This window comes from Myotis brandtii, unplaced genomic scaffold, assembly GCF_000412655.1.
Source record: "Myotis brandtii unplaced genomic scaffold, ASM41265v1 scaffold513, whole genome shotgun sequence".
NCBI lineage: Eukaryota > Metazoa > Chordata > Mammalia > Chiroptera > Vespertilionidae > Myotis > Myotis brandtii.
Genome location: NW_005369552.1, coordinates 905,087 through 925,183, shown reverse-complemented (window position 1 = coordinate 925,183; position 20,097 = coordinate 905,087). Strand labels below are relative to the sequence as shown.

Sequence of the window (20,097 nt, the reverse complement as noted above, 5' to 3'; positions counted from 1 at the left end):
TTAATTTCTCTTCTAAGTTCCTGCCCAATCTAATTCCCACTTTCTTAGCAATTTTAATTTTTGAAGAAAATTCTACTCTTCTAATATCTCAGAGATGGTGACCACATCACACAAAAGACAGTCTTCAAAAATATTTCTTTGAAAAGATTCATGAAAAAGAAACTCCACATAACGAAAGCAGTGACTAAGAGCCTAAGGCAGAGAAACAGAACTATCCATCTAACTAATGATAGTAATTTAAATTGTCTTGAGGAATAATTGCACACTGGTATCCCCTCTACCTAACAGTACCAACATAGTTTGTTTTAAGAAAAGAAAACAAAGTGCCAGTTGGCTTAAAAACAACAAAAAATCTGCCCTACTCTAACCCCTTCAAGGGAACTCCATGGACTTCCCCACAATCAGCATTGAAGGGTAATGCTTATTCCAGCAGGACCCTGCCCCAGCAGAAACCTGCCCCATAACTAACAGATTTTCTTCACATCTGTTCAGTTTTTACCTAACTCAGACTGAATTACTTTTTTGATTAATCACTTTATCAAAGTGATTGTCAGTTCACTGACTGAGAGAGAACATTTCTATATTATGTTATTAAACTCATTAAAACAAAACGGGGAAAGGGGAACTTCATAGATTCTCAACTGTCTGTGTTTAAAATGTTTAAAGAAATCCTATCCATCCTTTAAAATCCATCTTAAATATTTCCTTTTCCATTATTCTTTCTTTCCTGGATATCCTCATTCAAATATAATAAAATCTCATTTTCCTTCAAATTTTCTGAGATTTTGATCTTTTTTTCCCCCCTGTAGAAGTAAAGGGGGTAGATGTAAAATTTTTAAAAATACAAAGGCCAATGTTCCAAATACAGAGTTTTTGATTTATTAAGTCTCAAATGAGGACAGGGGAAGCTGGAGTTTCAAATTGCCATAGGTGATTCTTATCTGCAATTACATTTGAAAGCTTACTGGAGCCACTGCAGAGATCGGGCACTGAGCTAGGTTCCAGGAATTCAAGAAATAAGATCTAGTCCTGATCTCAAAGTTCATACACAACCATTAAGGCCCACTAATGTGCTTAAACTGTTTCAATTTTAATATTTACTCTAAGTCTCCATGTGTGATCACATAATAATAGATGAAATGATAAAAATGCCTGCAGAAGCATTAACTTTAGTGGAAGAAATAAATATGTATAAAACATCCAGATAAAATTTTTAAAAACATGATACTCAAAATACTACAGAAGCACAGAGATGGGAGATATTAATTCTCAAAAAGAATATGTGTTTTACAAGAGAGTAGTTCCTCTATGAGATAAAGTAAAAGGGACTAAGCTTATTTAATCAGAAAAGAAAGCTGGTAGTCTTTTAATAGTACTCTTTAATTATTTTAATTCTAAAAAATATGTACTGAGCATCTAGACATGGTTCCTGCCACAAGGGAGGTTATATTCCAACTAGAGGCCTGGTGCACATATTCGTGCACATTGAAAGGAAATTAATTAGAAGGTGGCTGGCAGGGTGGGACTGGGCGAGACAGGCCGGACACGCCCTGGAGCCAACCTTCTGCGGTCCCTCCCCAGCCACGTCTTCCCCCTGGTGGTCAGTGCATGTCATAGCTACCGGCCAGTCAGCCAGTCAGCCTGTCGCTTAGCCTTTTATATATATACTAGAGGCCCGGTGCACAAAAATTCAGCCTGGATGAGGGGATGATGGCTGTTTGCAGCTGGTCACACCCCCTTCAGGGTGGGGGTCCCCACTGGGGTGCCTGGCCAGCCTGGATGAGGGGATGATGGCTGTTTGCAGCTGGTCACACCCCCTTCAGGGTGGGGGTCCCCACTGGGGTGCCTGGCCAGCCTGGATGAGGGGATGATGGCTGTTTGCAGCTGGTCACACCCCCTTCAGGGTGGGGGTCCCCACTGGGGTGCCTGGCCAGCCTGGATGAGGGGATGATGGCTGTTTGCAGCTGGTCACACCCCCTTCAGGGTGGGGGTCCCCACTGGGGTGCCTGGCCAGCCTGGATGAGGGGATGATGGCTGTTTGCAGCTGGTCACACCCCCTTCAGGGTGGGGGTCCCCACTGGGGTGCCTGGCCAGCCTGGATGAGGGGATGATGGCTGTTTGCAGCTGGTCACACCCCCTTCAGGGTGGGGGTCCCCACTGGGGTGCCTGGCCAGCCTGGATGAGGGGATGATGGCTGTTTGCAGCTGGTCACACCCCCTTCAGGGTGGGGGTCCCCACTGGGGTGCCTGGCCAGCCTGGATGAGGGGATGATGGCTGTTTGCAGCTGGTCACACCCCCTTCAGGGTGGGGGTCCCCACTGGGGTGCCTGGCCAGCCTGGATGAGGGGATGATGGCTGTTTGCAGCTGGTCACACCCCCTTCAGGGTGGGGGTCCCCACTGGGGTGCCTGGCCAGCCTGGATGAGGGGATGATGGCTGTTTGCAGCTGGTCACACCCCCTTCAGGGTGGGGGTCCCCACTGGGGTGCCTGGCCAGCCTGGATGAGGGGATGATTGCTGTTTGCCGCTGGTCACACCCCCTTCAGGGTGGGGGTCCCCACTGGGGTGCCTGGCCAGCCTGGATGAGGGGATGATGGCTGTTTGCAGCTGGTCACACCCCCTTCAGGGTGGGGGTCCCCACTGGGGTGCCTGGCCAGTCTGGGTGAGGGGCTGAGGGCTGCTTTCAGGCTGGCGGTTGTTGACTGAAGCTCCCAACCGCTCCTTTTTTTTCTCTTTTTTTTTATTTTATTCTGGGCCAGCTTTAGCTCTGGCTCTAGCTCTGAGGCTTCGTATCTGGTTTGTTTGCCATTCTATAATCGAAACAATGTATAACTTCAGCTCTGAGATCCCGGCAGGCTGAAAGCTGGTTTCTGGGCTTTTGTTTAGCTTCTACATTTGCAACATAGTACATAGTTGCTTAGAGTTGCAACTCAGAGGCCGGCAAGTTAGGCGGGGAACGTTGGCGTCTGCAGTCACTGGAGCAAGTGAGCCTCCCTGCTTGCTTCCAGCTGCCTGGCTGCCGGCCGCCATCTTGGCTGACAGTTAATTTGCATAAGGATATGCTGATTAGCCAATGGGAAAGGTAGCGGTCGTACGCCAATTACCATGTTTCTCTTTTATTAGTGTAGATAGATGGGAGTGAGGACGACCACTCATTCTAATTTAAACAAAACAACAAAAACACCCAGCAAAATGGAATAAATTCCCAAAGGAAATAAAAAGGATAACATGATAGAAACTAATGGGAGAAAATTTCCTTTACACTGGTCAAAGGCCTTTCTTTGTAAGTGACATTTCAGCTGACACCTAAGAAATGGGAAGGAACCAACCAAAGAAAGAACAGTATAGGCAAAAAACATGAGCCAGAAAGGAGCCTGACATATTTGGGGAAGACCAGTATGGCTATAACAGAATACACAATGGAAAGAGTGAATGGGTGAGAATGGAGAGGTATATCAGAAGCAGACTACCTAAGGGGCTTGGGTTTTTATTCCAATGACAATAGAAAGCCATGATCTGATTTATATTTAAGGTTACTTTTGCTTTTATACGGAAAATGAACTGCACTGCACGAATAGACCAATTAGGCTGTTTAGACAATACACAAAAGAGGCGATGATGGCTTGGTCTAGGATGGAGGCTGTACATCCTAGAGATATAATATGAAGGTTGAATTGACAGGATTATTCATAGACTACCTCTGTGAAGAATAAAGGAAAGAGAGCAAAGATGAGTCTTGTTTCTTGTTCAAACATCTTTCAGAGGGTGATGATAGATTTACTCAACTTCATAAAGTTGAAAGCCCAGACAAGAAAAAGCCTTAACTCAGCAAATGGAATGATGAATTAGAAGAGTAATTATCAAATTCTAAAATGAACTGAGGTACCAAGGGGAAGTCTTGTAAGATAATTAGGAGATTTTCATATGTCTTAGCTAGCTTAAGAGGGAACTAAAGGTGGGAAAGAAATTCAGCCGTTTAGAATCCTTGCTACCTATAACTGTTTTAAAACATAGAAATTATACATCCACATGCACATGGACAATAGCTCCATAATAATAAAATACTCCAAAAATTAAAAAAAAAATTAAGGCTATGTCAGTATTTTCTTTTAATTACAAAAGAATTAAAAGTATCTGAGATAAGAAGTCCTGCTCTATCTCATTATAACAAGACTAGTGTTTCTCTACTTAGCCCCAAACCTCTTAACGCTCTGGTTCTTAACCAGAAATGAAGATCAGAATTACCAGACAGACTGTCTAAAATTAGGCATCTGCAGAACTGGAGGAAAAGGAAGGAAAGATCTAGGTAAGAAACTGGAATGGCAAGATTAGAATTGATCCTGGTCAGGAATAGCATATATCTTATTTTTTAAAATAGGTTTTTATTGATATTTTAGAGAGAGGAGAAGGGAAAGGGAGAGATAGAAACATCAATGAGAGAGAAACATCAACATCTATCAGGTGCCTCTTGCATGCCCCTACTAGTGATCAAGCCCACAACCCAGGCATGTGCCCTGATCAGGAATCGAACTGGCTACCTCCTGGTGGTATGGATCAATGCTCAACCACTGAGTCACATTGGCCAGGTAAGCATATGCATATCTTGTAAAAGCACCCTAGGAAATGATGCACATCCTTAGTTAATCTTTAAAAGATTAACATTGAACCAGGCTAATTCACACAATTTTAATTAGTAGCTTCTTCTAGTATTAATGGTTAAAGCCATGAGATAAATCCATTATAATCAGAAATATTTCATGAATATAAGCAACTTTACTTGTCTTATTGTTTATTAGTGTTAAAAGTCAAAATTGTTCAAGTGGCAAAATAAAAGGATTACTTTACACAATTATATTTAAAAGAGACCTTCCTTTTTTGAAGGGGATTAGAGAGTAGTCATGTTCCCCACTGATTTCAGTTTAAATATAGTATTACTTTATGATAAAAACAAGTCTAAAAATGTGCTTAAAAGTTTCTCTAAGTAATTTCCCCATGGGTAATTAATGTTATTTTCTGTGATTATAAGTACATACAAAATTACCTCTAAGAGTTAAGTATGAGAAACAAAACCCCTCAATAAATGTAAACTTCTCAAATTTAAAAAAACTGGAGAAGGCCCTGGCCGGAGTTGCTCGCTGGTTAGAGCAACTGCCCACGCACCAAAGTGTCACGGTTCCATTCCCAGTCAAGGGCATATACCTGGATTGCAGGTTTGATCCCTAACCCCGGTAAGGGCACGTGCAGGAGGCAACCAATTGATGTGTCTCTCTCACATCAATGTTCCTCTCTCTCTTTCTGTCTCTCCCTCTTCCTCACTCCCTTCCACTCTTTCTAAAAAAATCAATGGAAAAAATTTCCTCAGGTGAGGATTAACATACATACATACATATATATAAAAGATTAAAAAAACTGGAGATGCATTAATATTTATTTCACCAAGTCATTTTGTTTAATGCAACAAAACTAAAAACTTCTCTGGAAATAAATTAGTTTTCATTAGATAAAAATTTTAAATTAAAATATAATCTTTTTATACAAATAAAGATTAAAACCTTAGAGCTCGCCTGGCCAGTGGTCTCAATTGTTGAACACTGACCTATGAACCAGGTCACTGTTCAGACACATGGGCTTGATCCCCAGTAGGGGGCATGCAGGAAGCAGCCAACTGATGATTCTCTCTCATGGATGTTTCTATCCCTTTTTCCTTCCTTCCTCTCTCCGAATCAATAAAAACATATTTAAAAAAAAAAAAAAACTCAGAGCTCTCTCATCAGGAAAATTAAGTAGATGAGAAAAACTAGAACCCTGATTTTTGCCTATGACATCCTGAGATAGCCCTAAATCTTCCTTAAGAAAGAGATCAACCAAGAACGTGTATGCATATATGCATAACCCATGGACACAGACAATAGGGTGGTGAAGGCCTAGGGTGGGGGTGGGGGCGGGCTAGAAGGGGTTAATGAGGGATATAATGGGACATATGTAATACTTTCAACAATAAAGATTTATAATTAAAAACTAAAAAAAAGAAATATATAAAATATTCACACACAAAATTAGTTCACAGCATTAAAAAATGCACACAAACCACACAACATACTTTTCTTTCAAAAGAAAAAAATGTCACGCCCTGACCAGTTTGGCTCAGTGGCTAGAGCGTCGGCCTGTGGACTAAAGAGTCCCAGGTTCGATTCCGGTCAAGTGCATGTATCTTGGTTGCGGGCACATCCCCAGTAGGGGGTGTGCAGGAGGCAGCTGATCGATGTTTCTCTCTCATCGATGTTTCTAACTCTCTATCCCTCTCCCTTCCTCTCTGTAAAAAATCAATAAAATATATATTTTTAAAAAGTCACAACTGCAAAAACCTGTCATAATTTCCAAAATTTTAAGAAACAATGCAATTGAGCAAATCACAAAATCCCTGCTTCTCTATAGAAGAGCTTAAAATGCATAAATGATTTAAAAATTTTTAAAATGCTGTGTGAAGTAACTAGTAAGGTGAATAAAATGGAATATAAGTAATTAACATTCAAGATTCTAGAGAACTGTATATCAAACAAGAAAAATCTATACTATTTATATTCATAACGTTTTAAGGTTAATTTTCATCACAAATAAAGTATTCTTTTTCATTATTTTAAGAAACATAAAGAACTAGCATTGTTTTTACTTTTAGGAAAATATAAAGAAAAGGTATGAAATGCTCAACTACTAAATTAACATCTCAATTATAAAATTTATCTGATTAAAAGTACAAATATTTTCTCTCTTCATTACATTACACAATAAAAATGACAGGTTTCAATACGCTCCAAAAAGCTTTCTGTATTTACTTTGGTTTTATACATGTAAATAATCTTTACTAAAAGCCATGTGGATCTGGCCAGAATAAATGCAATTCAGTTTCCATTTCTGGTTTTCCCCTCAATATCTAGAGAATTTCAGCAACTGATGTATATAATCATACTTCATTTTGGCTGACTATCAGTGATAAAAGGTGTTCGGACTACCTGGATATTAGAAATATTGTAAGCATTAATAAAACCATTAAAACCCTAAAACTTCCTCACAAAATTTATTGAATCTCATTGACCGAATTTAGGCAAATACTTTTTCATATTATGAATATAAAGTGAGCTTTATCAACCACATACTCTTTAGTAACATTTGATAGGGACCAGAGCCTGTACAACTATTCTGCCTTCCATGTCTACACACAGTAACTTCAGCCTTACTCTATCAATAGCCTTCTTTCCATATGAGTTTTCATTAAATAATTCAACAAATATTATTAGAATATTGACCGTGTGTGAACTACAGTGCCTAAACCCCTAAAAATGTAAGCTGTCCACATTTTTTAAAAAACATCATGAAACTTTTAGGGTTTGAATTACAATTTTAAGAACTATACCCTCTGGCCTTTATAGTAGGTAACTTACTTTGATCACTATAATATTTGAAGAAACAGAATACTGACCTGCTTGCCACCAAACTTGGACAAATGATTTGAAATGAGATCTTCCCTAGCATCTGCAATGATGGCAATCTTATAAATCATAACACTTAGGTTATTTAAAATTAAAGGTCAAAACAAATGGGAAGAGAACAGATGTAAGCTACCAAACTCTTTTGGACCAAAAGAACCATTTTTTCTCCTCAAGTGATAGTGAATGTTTGAGTAAATGGTATCCTTCATTCATAATGATAAATTATGTTGTGTTGTTTATAAACCAGAAACTTACTCTAAGACAAGTGTGGCTGATTATAAAAAATTATATTGAGCCCTAGCTGATTTGGCTCAGTGGATAGAGCATCAACCTGTGGACTGAAGGATCCCAAGATCAATTCTAGTCAAGGGCACATGCCCAGGTTGCGGGCTCAATCCCCTGTAGGGGGCGTGCAGGAGGCAGCCAATCCACAATTCTCTCTCATCACTGATGTTTCTATTTCTCTCTCCCTCTCCCTTCCTCTCTGAAATCAATAAAAATATATTTTAAAAAATTATATTCACACAAAATAAGATTAATATTAATCAACACTATAGTTTTAACTTCGAATTTCTACATAAAAATTTCAAAGCATACATATTGAAATGTAATGTGCAAATAAGATAACTGACTACCTTAGTTTAAACACCCAAGATACTTATGCTATTCATTTTTCAGGTTTTCTGAAAATTTTATTAGACATACTAAAATAATTAATTTACACTATTTTTGTCCCATTAACATTACTAAAGTAAAATAAATTCCTGTTGCCCAGTTCTATTGAAACTGTATTTGTACCCAGCATGGCTCAGTGGTTGAACGTCGATTTATGAATCAGAAGGTCACAGTTCAATTCCTGGTCAGGGCACATGCCCAGGTTTCGGCTTGATCCCCAGTAGGGGGTGTGCAGGCGGCAGACGATCAATGATTCTCTCTCATCATTGATGTTTCTATTTCTCTCTCCCTCTCCCTTCCTCTCTGAAATCAATAAAAATGTAGTTTTAAAAAACAGAAAAAGAAAAAGGAGGAGAGAAGATAGCATAGAGCACCTAGTAGAGCAGTGGATCTCAGAAAGGCATCCCAAGAAAAATAATCTAATCAGCATCACTTAACAGATTCAGAGAACAAGAGAAAGGCCTTACCTTCAAAGAGTTATAATCTAATATACTGGGGCAGGAGGACAATGGAAAGGGTAAAAAATTTAAGTAATTACAAATTGCTCTATGAACTCTCATACCTAAAGGATATCAATTGTATTCTGGTTCAATACAATAACCGAGGTACGTAAAGTTGAGTACAGGTCATTAAAAATAACATATTTTGTCTGACACAACAAAATTTTGGAAATCTTTCTTTGAAAAACTGCTTAAAATGTAAAGTTTTGACAAAGCTATAACATGTCTGATATCCAAAAAAGTAAGGTATGATGGAAAGCTTCATTTCTTATGATGCTGGATAAATCAATTATTGTAGCCGCAGATAACAAAAGATGCAAGTAAGATAATGCCCAAAAATGTATATATATAATTCAACTGTTAAAATTTTGCATCCAGAAAAGCCTGGGAAATGTAGCTAAGCCCCTTAAAAAAAAAATGGAAGTTTAGATTTTGGTAGACCATCATCACTGGAGGAGCTTCCAATTTCCAGACTTGTCCATAAAAACTTCCCACTCATCTTCTTCCATGCTTTCCCCCTTCCAGATGACTGGAGAGATACCTAGAAGCCACTTCACCTGGACCCCTAAGTGACTATGTGGAGGAGTGCATCCCAGACAACTGAACACTTGCCTGGACCATTACAAAGCAAGAAATAAATTTCTGTCCTGTGAAGTCATTACATTTTGGATCTATTTGTTTCAACATCACAAACAGTAGGCAATAAGATTATAGTCCATACAAAATTATGGCTTAGACAGCAGTTTGATGACTACAATTAATACTACTATCTTATTCATTTTACTGTTTTCTAAAAAAATACAAAGCCCCACAATGGGACTTTCAGTTACTAGTTTCAATTTATAGGAATATCAATCTAAAATCTGGAAAACCACATCTAAAATATGGGAAGATGTTTATGAAATAATAAGAAAACATCTCACTTCAGACATATCAATATGTAAGAGATTCATGATTAAAAAAAAAATCCCAGAAGTAAACATTATCACCATATAAACATGCAGTCCTCATCTGAATATTCATGGTAGGTTTTACATGTTTGTGTGCACTAGGTCTTAAAAGGGATACATCTCTTAATTCCTCTCCTTTCACTCAGACCCTTCCCACATTCCCTACTCAGGGTAACTGCACATCTGAAAGGCAAAAGGAGTAAGAAAAAAAGATGACTTTCATATATGAATATGACCAAACTGAGAAGAATCAAATTCAAGAAACAGAAGAGGCTGCCACCATTGAGTTTATTCCTACAGAATTAAAAGACGCTTCGTAGACATGTTACACACAGCACAGTACTTTTACTTACACAAACACTGAGTAGCTACAATGCACTAGATACCATTAGTATCAAATGATTAAAGAAAAAAATGATCCCTGGAGCTCTTAAATTATTTGAATAAAAGGAACGAAAAAGACTGACTTCTAACTCTCCACCTCCAGGAAAGAATCAGGAATGTGCTCTCTCTGCCTCTCAGTTAATCCAAAACCACTGTAACACTCTGAGTTACTGCAGACTCTAATCTTATACTATGGAAACAAAACTCCCCTCATCTTCATCTAGGATGCAAAGGCAGCCTTGATAGGATTTCCAATTTACACAGGAAGCCCATATGCCTTTGAAATCCTTTTAAAGTCTAAAACAAAAATCAAACTCTTCTCTTTTTGTTACCTCTCATCACTGTCTTCATTTCTGTCTCCTTTTAGTGTACCTATCTCCTATAGATCAATGTATCACAAAACAAGAGAATTTTAGATTAGAAAGACTTAAAATCATCTCATATTATATTATAGAAATAAAGATGCTAAAACATGGTGGTCAAAAGGTATCCCAAATGCCACAGCTACTTTAGTAGAAAAACTGGTACCATATTCTAAAGGCATTGGAGCCCAATGAAAGTGGCTCAAGAGCAGCAATAACATCGCTGCAGGTGTACACTATTGAACCTAGAGTCAAAAAGAGCCCTAGCCACTCCTATCTAGCCCCTACCCCTTAATTAAGGGACAAGTTAGCCAATATATGAGATTTAAACAGGTAGTCCACAACAGGATCTCTCAAACCTAGCAGAACACATTAACCAAGGATTTCTCAACCAGTAAACAGTACCTACTGGGAACTATTTAAGCCTTACCTGACAGGTCTCCAAGTCAGATGCAGCAGCCACATACCTCTCTGTACCATTAATGTCTTGCCTCAGTTTCTTGAAATTCCCAACTGGGAAAGAAATATAGCCAGCAAGTACTCCCAAGCCAGTTATGACTCTACAGTTCAACTGTTAGTAACCTTCCTTGGGACATCAACATCTATATCCATATACATGCATACACAGAGCAGCCCCCATCTAGGATAAGCTCAACATTACAGGGTAGTGAAAAGGCCCTCCTCTTCACAAAACCTCAAGGGTCCCAGATCTTAACTATAAATTTTTATTTTGTTTTTTAATGTAGAAAGCAATTCCCAATAAGAAAACCTGGACAGGTTTGAGTGATTCTGCTGAATATACCTGAAAAACAAAGTAGTTACAAAAAATGGAAACATGCAATTTAAACATAATACTTACAAATATTTTAACTGTTTTTAAGAATGTTTTAGCACTTCAAAACACAGAGACTCTAGTTCTGATGCAGTTAAACTTTCAACAGGATTGTTTCTGTTCCTTATATGACTATTCATCTCTTGAACATTTGCATTTTCTAGAAGTTCATCAAAGATGTTTACTGAATCATTCAAAATCACTGTACTTGAGAAACCCACCAATTAAAACATTTTTTCCAAAACAGAAAAGAAACTAGTTTGTACAAAGTTAAGAAATGAAAGGATTCCTTTTTCTTAGGAATTTGTAATATACTCAAGAAATCCAGACTGATATTTCAAACAATTAGAACATTTTAATGTTAAACTAACTCTGCTGCTATTATGTGTCAAAATAATTCAGAGAAATCAGCTGAAACTGAAATATCAAAATACTATGATAGAACTACTTGACAGTCCCACAGAATCTGTAGACTTTTGAAAAATAATTATAATCCAGTAGACTTTTGAAAAATAATTAAATCTGTTTAGTTACATCCTATAAAACATGATAATGTTTAAGAATTACATAATTATTTTTACTTTCAGTAATTATACCATTTAGTGAAACATAAAGCAATCTAAAATGATAGCTTAAGAAATTTTTATGCCCTTAGTGATTTTAATGTAGAGACTAAGATACACTTTAAATATGAACTTAGATATTCACCATCTATAAGACTGTTAACAGAGTGTCCTATTTTCCTAATAGTATGTACACTCCTTAGCTGGATATCAGAGTAGTGATACAGTGAGATAGAAAGGCCTGTAGATTTAATTTTATCCACCTAGTGTTCCAGCCATTATGACTTACAACAGTTCATGATTTTTTACCTATACAGTTTGTTAATTTTAGCAATTATTTTTTTAGTCTGTTCTCTCTCTTGTTTTTCAGTCATACAAACAGATCAGTTACATGGACACACACACACAAAAACAACTAACCTAAAAAATAATAATAATTGAAAGGACTATCATGCAGAAATGATTTTTATTTATTCCATTCAATACAAAGAAAAAGAATTAGGACTAGTAGGTAAAAGATAAGAGAGAGTTTAATTCAAATACAATGTAATTTTCTATTTTATTCAAACTATAAAAATGTACACTGGACTGCCATGTACATTCTATAAATGACAAAGCACAAGCTAGATTGTAATCTTTCAAGAATGCCACCTCTAAACTGGCACAAGGCTGAACTATGTAAACCCCAAAGATTCCACCTGGATCAATAACCAATATTAGATTACCACATAAGCCAACTACTATGCAATTGAATTGAATTAAGCCTCCATTGTATTAATCTATGATATGAAATGCTATAGAGCTAATGAATCATAAAACTTTATTTTTTAGTATTGAACTTTAGAGGTAAAAGAAATCTCCTAATCCAAACCTTTCAATAGTACAAATAAATAACTCTATTTTAAGTAATGTATTATATACAGTTTAATACTTCAATATTTTTAAACAAGAATAATGAATATAAATTTTCCCTTTTCACTATACCTTGAACAAGCCAAAAAAACATATTAAGGAATATTAGCCAATTTTACCCATCAATCTGGTACCCTCAGGAATATATAAGAAATGACTCATTATTTCAAAATCTGGATCCAAAAGCATAATAAATGAATACAATTATTTAATAATTTTAAGTTTAGTATAAATAAATGCTTTCCCCCAAATCAATCATCTGAGATTTGCCATAATAATTTACAATAAAGTGTATCAAATGGTCCAAATATCTGTACCATCCTTATCTTGAAAGAACAAAGTCACTTACAGCTCTTTCATTTATAAATCAATGATGGCATTTTCAAGTCCAAGAACTCCCCTCTGCCCCTCACAAGTGTCCACACACAATTAAGCAGAACAAGAGATGCTCAATTTCTGAGTCAAAATTGCACATTAAGCTGCCAGATGATATATCATATACCATCCAGAACTGTATGCTCCTATTACTACCTCTCTTAAACACTTTCAAATAGACTGTGGCTAATTTTGAGGTCATTACAGCACATCAAGACTTAGTTTACTAAGTCTACTACCAAATCAAAACACTATTAGGAAAAATTCTAATTAAGAAAAACTTTCAGCAATTGGTTCTCATGATAAAATTATTTTCATGGCACAAAAAAATTAAAGCATAAACTATTATTTCATATACTTAGTATGATCATATTTTCATTCCTAAAAATCTACTCAAAAACTGTTTGCCTAAAGCAAAGGCTATTAGAAAAATATATCTTTAGACTTATGCGTTACTTTAAAAGTACTCTTACTATAACATGCTCTGGAAATAAACTGAAATAAATTTTGCTAAGTCTGTGTTAAACCAGTGCTTCTTAACTTTTGAACATCAGGATAATATAAGCTGTGACCAGAGAAAAGTGCCCAAGTTAAATGCCATATCACATACTCATATAACAACTACCTTAATAGAAGATATTTAAAATTTTGCTATTGTTCTTAGGTTAAATGTGCATAAAACAAGTAAACTATAAATCCTTGATTTCTTAAACTAAAATAGAATAAAATGGTTGTGTATACAATTCAATGGAAACACAACATGGGCTCCATATTTTTAATACTTCTAAATACTTTTAAGTCTAATTAGCTATAAATAAATTAAAATAACTTTTACTTAAAGTTTCACTTGTTGCATTAAAACTTTTTTTAAAATATGAATCATTTTAAAAGTAATCAAAACAAGTTTTTCAAAAAGAGACTTGATTCGCTCAGGATCTACTATGTTCCCGGAATTGTGCTTTTGTTTCTTACAATTTGAGGAAATTCTGAATCTTAATATCTACTGAACTTTGTTCAAATATGTTTACATTGTGGTCAGGAGATATATTTAAGTATGCATTTTTTCATAGATAATAAAAATGACATTATTCTAGTTTACTTTCAATGTCAAAATATTTATGGCTTAATTTATATATATTTTAGAAAAACAGTAGTTTGATATATTTTCAAGGATAATAATCTGGACTAGAAGTTGAAAAAAAGAAAATGAAACTTTATAACAAAATTATCAATAGGTTATACCTATAGTAGACAAGAAGCACTAATGATAAATTAAATCATCACTAAGGTAAACTTTATGACCTTTTTTATTCTACAATAAAGTAGAAATTTTATAACCTTTCCTAGGCCTTGGAAAAAATAGCATTTGTGGGTAAAAAGTAATGGAAGACATTGGGGTGGGGGTGGGGGGGTAAAATGGTTTCCTGAAAGTCAGTCAGACTTAATTTTTTCTTTGCTCATCTCCAGAGAGTGTTAAGCCATTAACTAAAAGAATTATGAAGAAATAATAAGTGCAAAACAATTCATCATTCCAGTATTTTTGGAAAATGTTTTAGCTTAGTTGATTCTCATTTTAATGAAGAACAATTTTTAAATAACATGTATAAAAATTTTAGGAATGTATTTAATATGATATATTGACTTACTTCCAATGGTTCCAGACAGTAATTACTCTCATGAATAGGAAGTAAAAGGACCATTTTAACATTAAAACTATGTAGAAAAATAAGTAGTTTCTCACCTAATCTAATTTTTAAATTAATTAATTTCATCCCAAATTTAGGTTACAATACCCCCAGGGGCCAATGAGACACCTACCTACACACAATACCTATTAAAACACTTAAATACCACAGCATTATAAATTTTTAAAACTAAACATTTTCAAGATCTAAAATTGTCTTTGACATTTTTAACTCCCCCAATATTTATAAAGCCTAATTTTTAATGGCAAGCTTGAACAAGTCTGATCAAAGATACGAACAAAATGTTAATTTCTGAAACAAGGGAAGATATATTGTTATGCCAAAATAAACTGGTACTTAATTACAAAAGCCAACTAACTGGCATATGGATACCATTATTGTGGGTGCTTTATATACACTGCTCAGAAATCTGGACAATCTCTAAGAAATTTTAGATGTATAGCTGATGTGGAGATTATGCTCATGTACACAATGTGAACACACCTCAATGGAAGAAAAATCATAGTAGCATATTACTTACAAGTAAAACCTTTAGGCTATCAGGAATATTCAATTCTGACACTGCTCTCTAGAGAAGGGAAAATGTTTACAAATTTAACTAAACCTGAGGGTAGAAGAAAAGGTAAGGGGACAAGTGAGGGGAAAGGGGCTGAAAAGAAGAGGGAGATGAGTGGAGAGAAAGAGTGGGAGAGAAAGGTAGGGGAAGGAGGCATTGATAAAACCCTTGGCAGCACAAGGTTATTTAGCCTGAGTACATTTGATATTTTACATGCTAAACCAGATACTCTGTTCCATAAAGTTATCATTACCTTCCCTCATTCTTCCCCAAAAGGTCCTTGATTCCTTATCAGTATAAAAACCAATGATTTCTCTTAATAATTTGGTTAAGCCCTGGAGGCAGTACTAATTCCAGGCTGATCCAGCTAGATAGCTGGGCTTCATTAAGTGTGCATTTATTTCATTCTGTTTCTGTTTTTTGAAACATTCAAGACCAAGTGATGATTGTCCAGTACAGGTTCTAGAAACATAATCTGTGTGGGGAGCTCAAACATTTATTTTACAGACACAAGATAACCTGCTCAGCACTTACGATAAATTCAATATAATTTTGCATACCTTACTTTTCTAAGATACACCGCAGTAGAGATGGGTGATGTTAATTATCTAAGAAATTTTTATTTTTATTATAATAAATGCTTATGTCACGGACTAGAAGGCAAACTTTGAATGAATTATTAAGATAAAACAGAGAACTTCAAAAAAAAATAGAGTTCTCAAAGGGTCACTATGAACCATGCCTCAGAACCCCTAGGGTCACTATGAACCATGCCTCAGAACCCCTAAGTGCATTTGTTCAAATTATTCTATCATTATAGGTAAACTTGAGAGAAAATGACTGAGAAATATTGTTTTGCCTACCTCAGTGACCCCTAATACATTCTTTCCTACTATTTATTTTCTACTATTGTTTATATTACTTTACCCAATTAAAAATTATTATTACAGCCTTGGCCAAGTGGCTCAGCTGGGTGGAACATTGTCCCATACATCAAAAGGTTCCCAGGTTCCATTTCCAGTCACGGCACATACCCAGGCTGCGGCACGTATGGGAGGCAACTGATGGATGTTTCTCTCTCTTTTTTTCTCTCAAATCAATATATTTTTTAAAAAAAGAACACCATATCTTCGAGTAAGGATTAAAAAGAATTACTGTTAGACTTATAATCAAACATCTGAAAGGTAAGAAGTACATCTAAACTTATATTTTGAATTATATAGAATAAGGTATTCTTTAGAAATTTAATACAAAAGGATTGTGAAGCACACATACTCATCAATATTTTATTTCTTATGCTCTTACAGAAGTTTTTGAGTGAAATAGCACTGACTTTTAAAAACGGGAAATACTGAGGTTCAGATAGATATTTTTCCTAAATAACCATTTTCTTCAAGTTTATTTCTGTGCTATTAAACAAGCTTAAATATTCTTTTTTCATATTTAAATTTCACTTTTAATTTTTCAACTCTGTTACTAAAGTCTAGGACATAAAACTTATAATGTGTTCAAATGTGAATCATTCAAGTATACAATTTCAGTTCTGATAAACTAACAGCAAATGGTGCTTACAGATTTAATATCTGGAACTCACTGGAAAGTTACCCAACTTACCTGGTGCTAATCCAGCAGCAGCAGGACTTCCCATGGATGGGTGAGAGAAAACTTGAGAGAAGGCAGACATATTTGACTGGGACACATTACTCAGCCTGGAGGTTGATCCTCCTTTAGGAATAAACTCGCTTGCAGTAGGATTTGGTGTCTATTTAAAAATCAAATATAGTAAGTTAACACACTTTAAGCCCAAAAAAGACATTGAATCTATTAGGCATTATTCCACAGTGTTTTTATTTACTGAGTAGAATATTTTACTGAAAAGATTTACAGTGTTTTTTAGTTTTCATATTTTGGGGTGGTATAAATAAATTCCAAGGGAGTTTTTTAATCAATTTTCTGAACTTTAATTTCATTTGCAGAGTTTAACCTCAGAAACATGCAAAATTTGCCTTTATTCTCAAATATGCATCATTACCAAACTATCCTAAGACATTTTAGAGAACTGGGAGGTTGAGACTACCTCAAAACTGAGCAACAAGTTTCAAATTTAATATCTTTAAACCACTTCTATCAGTATAAAGGTCAAAACTGCCTTTATTCCAAAATTAATCACTTCCTTTACTATAAGCATTTAAGACGTTTTCTCAATAATATGGTACCATATATTTAAGTAACAGAGTAAAGACCAGAAAAACACTTATAAGCAAGGCATACATGGAAAAAAAATCAAAATAGAAGAAAAACGCAATAGAGGCCCCAATGCCTGCAAAGTATCACATGTAACTTACATTATAATAAAAATATTTTACCAGCCCTAACCGGTTTGGCTCAGTGGATAGAGCGTCAGCCTGAGGACTCAAGGGTCCCAGGTTCGATTCCGGTCAAGGGCATGTACCTTGGTTGCAGGCACATCCGCAGTAGGGAGTGTGCAGGAGGCAGCTGATCGATGTTTCTCTCTCATCGATGTTTCTAACTCTATCCCTCTCCCTTCCTCTCTGTGAAAAACCAATAAAATATATTAAAATATATATATTTTGCCATACGATTACATTAAAAAATTTCTTCATCAATGTAGTAAGTCACATTTTATATATTCAAGTGGCATGGTACTTTTGGCTTTAAGAACTACTAAAACAGCTCTGGCTGGGTGGCTCAGTTGGTTGGAGCATCGTCCTGTATACCAAAAGGTTGTGGGTTCAATTCCCGGTCAGGGCACATACCTAGGCTGTGGTTTCAATACCCAGTCGGAGTCAGTACCAGAGGCAAACAATTGATGTTTCCCTCTCACATTGATCTCTCTCTCTCTCTCTCTCTCTCTCTCTCTCTCAAAATCAATAAACACATATCCTCGGGTGAGGATGTAAAAAAAAAAAAGGAACTACTAGAACATGAGACTGTATTTCAAATTCATAAATGGTCTATATTTTTGTCCATGTGAAACAAATGAATATCCTAAATATTTTTCTGAATATTTTATTTTAAATATTTTAATAAATATTTTATTTTATTAAATTGTGGTTTTTTTGCGAATCCTCACCCGAGATATTTTTTCCATTGATTTTTTTTTTAAGAAAGAGTGAAAGGGAGGAAGGGAAGGGGTCAGAGAGAGAAAAAGAGAGAGAAACACAATGATGTGAGAGACACATTGACTGGTTGCCTCCTGCATACACCAACTGGGGTAGGGATGGAACCTGCAACCCAGGTACTCACCCTTGACCATGAACCCGAGAGGACTGACGCTCTAACCACTGAGCACACCAGCCAGTAAATTCAACATGCTTGAGTGTAATAAAGATTCAATGACCATTAACATGAGTGATATCATTTGAATTCAACTTTCAATAGGGTCAACCAAGGAAATAATTCAGTATGTTCATACTTTAGCCCATATTTTATGTATACATATAAACTAAATCTAAATTTGAAAGATAAGTCAACAGGCTACCCTAATTTTAAACTCTAAAACAAATGATATTTCACCAGGTGCATGCCAGGGAAAATTAAACACAAAGTGATAAAATATAGAGGAAATGTTAATACGAGATTAATTAAAATATACTGAATATATAAAATGAACCTCTTTTACTGCCCACATCTAAGACATGAAATTCTGGGAGGGGGGTCAGGGGAGAAGGCTATCAGGCCTGCTCCAAAATATATTTTCTAAAGAGAAATATGTAATCCTCCTCTCCCCCCACCACTCTCCCTCTCTCTCTCTCTCTCTCTCTCTCTCTCTCACACACACACACACACACACACACACACACACACACAAACACACAAACACACAGTAAAATCTTCAAAATTCTAAAGTTTTCCAAAATCATGGCATGTTCTTTAAAAGTATGATGAATTCCTCAATTTCTGGAGTAGAAAATAAGCCAACACATTTTACTGATGTGTTAATCCCTAGTTATAAGGAAAAATGGCTACTAAAAGGATCGCTTTGGAGCTAAATCTGTGTGTACTAGTTAATCTTAAACCTATTTTAAAAGATGGAGTCAAGATAAAAGCAATCAGATACCTTAGTAAAAGAGTTCAAAATGTCTATGAAATATGGAAACTTCAGGACTACAAGATTACTAAGAAAAGCAAATTTAGACAAAGAAAATTATATATGCATACAAAACTTTTTAGTAGCATGTTCCTGAGAAATAGGTATTACCCAATTTCCACTTCACATATATCTTACATTTACTATGAATAACAGTATATCTTATTTCAAAGCTGAGTTTTTCTATATTAAATCTTTTAAAATTAATTTGAAAGTCTACTTTTAAGGAATCCTATAAACGAGAAATAGGTGATGAAAGTCTATTCTGCCTTTGCCAAACAAATCATCATAAAATGTCATTCTAACGAAGTATAAAGGACCTCAAAATTTATTAAAATATCCCATCAGCAGATGAGTGGATTAGAAAACTGTGGTACAACTACACAATAGAATACTACGTTGCTATAAAAAAGAAGGAATTCTTACCATTTGCAACAGCATGGATGGAACTGGAGAGCATTATGTTAAGCGAAATAAGCCAGTCAGAGAAAGATAAATATCACATGATCTCACTCATTTGTGGAATATAATGAACAACATAAACTGATGAACAAAAACAGAACCAGACAGAAGCATCGAACAGATTGTCCAAACTATGAGGGAAGGTGGGGGGTGAGGGGGTAAGAGATGAACCAAAGGACTATGTATGCATGCATATGAGCATAACCAATGGACACAAGACAGTGG

The 20,097-nt window shown here is 35.8% G+C and overlaps 1 protein-coding gene across 4 annotated transcripts in view; it reads right to left on the bottom strand.

Moving 5' to 3' along the window:
• PAN3 (PAN3 poly(A) specific ribonuclease subunit) overlaps window positions 1–20,097 on the bottom strand; it is a 154,974-nt gene that overhangs the window by 82,371 nt on the left and 52,506 nt on the right. For 2 of the 4 annotated variants that reach the window (XM_014548557.1, XM_014548553.1), the window contains one exon: window positions 16,914–17,061. The exons of 1 other annotated variant lie outside the window; for it this stretch is intronic. In XM_014548557.1, coding sequence (XP_014404043.1) covers window positions 16,914–17,061 — 148 coding nt within the window. Of the gene's footprint in view, window positions 1–16,913; window positions 17,062–20,097 lie in introns of those variants that run through there. One more of the 4 variants, XM_014548552.1, reaches the window with a different exon arrangement.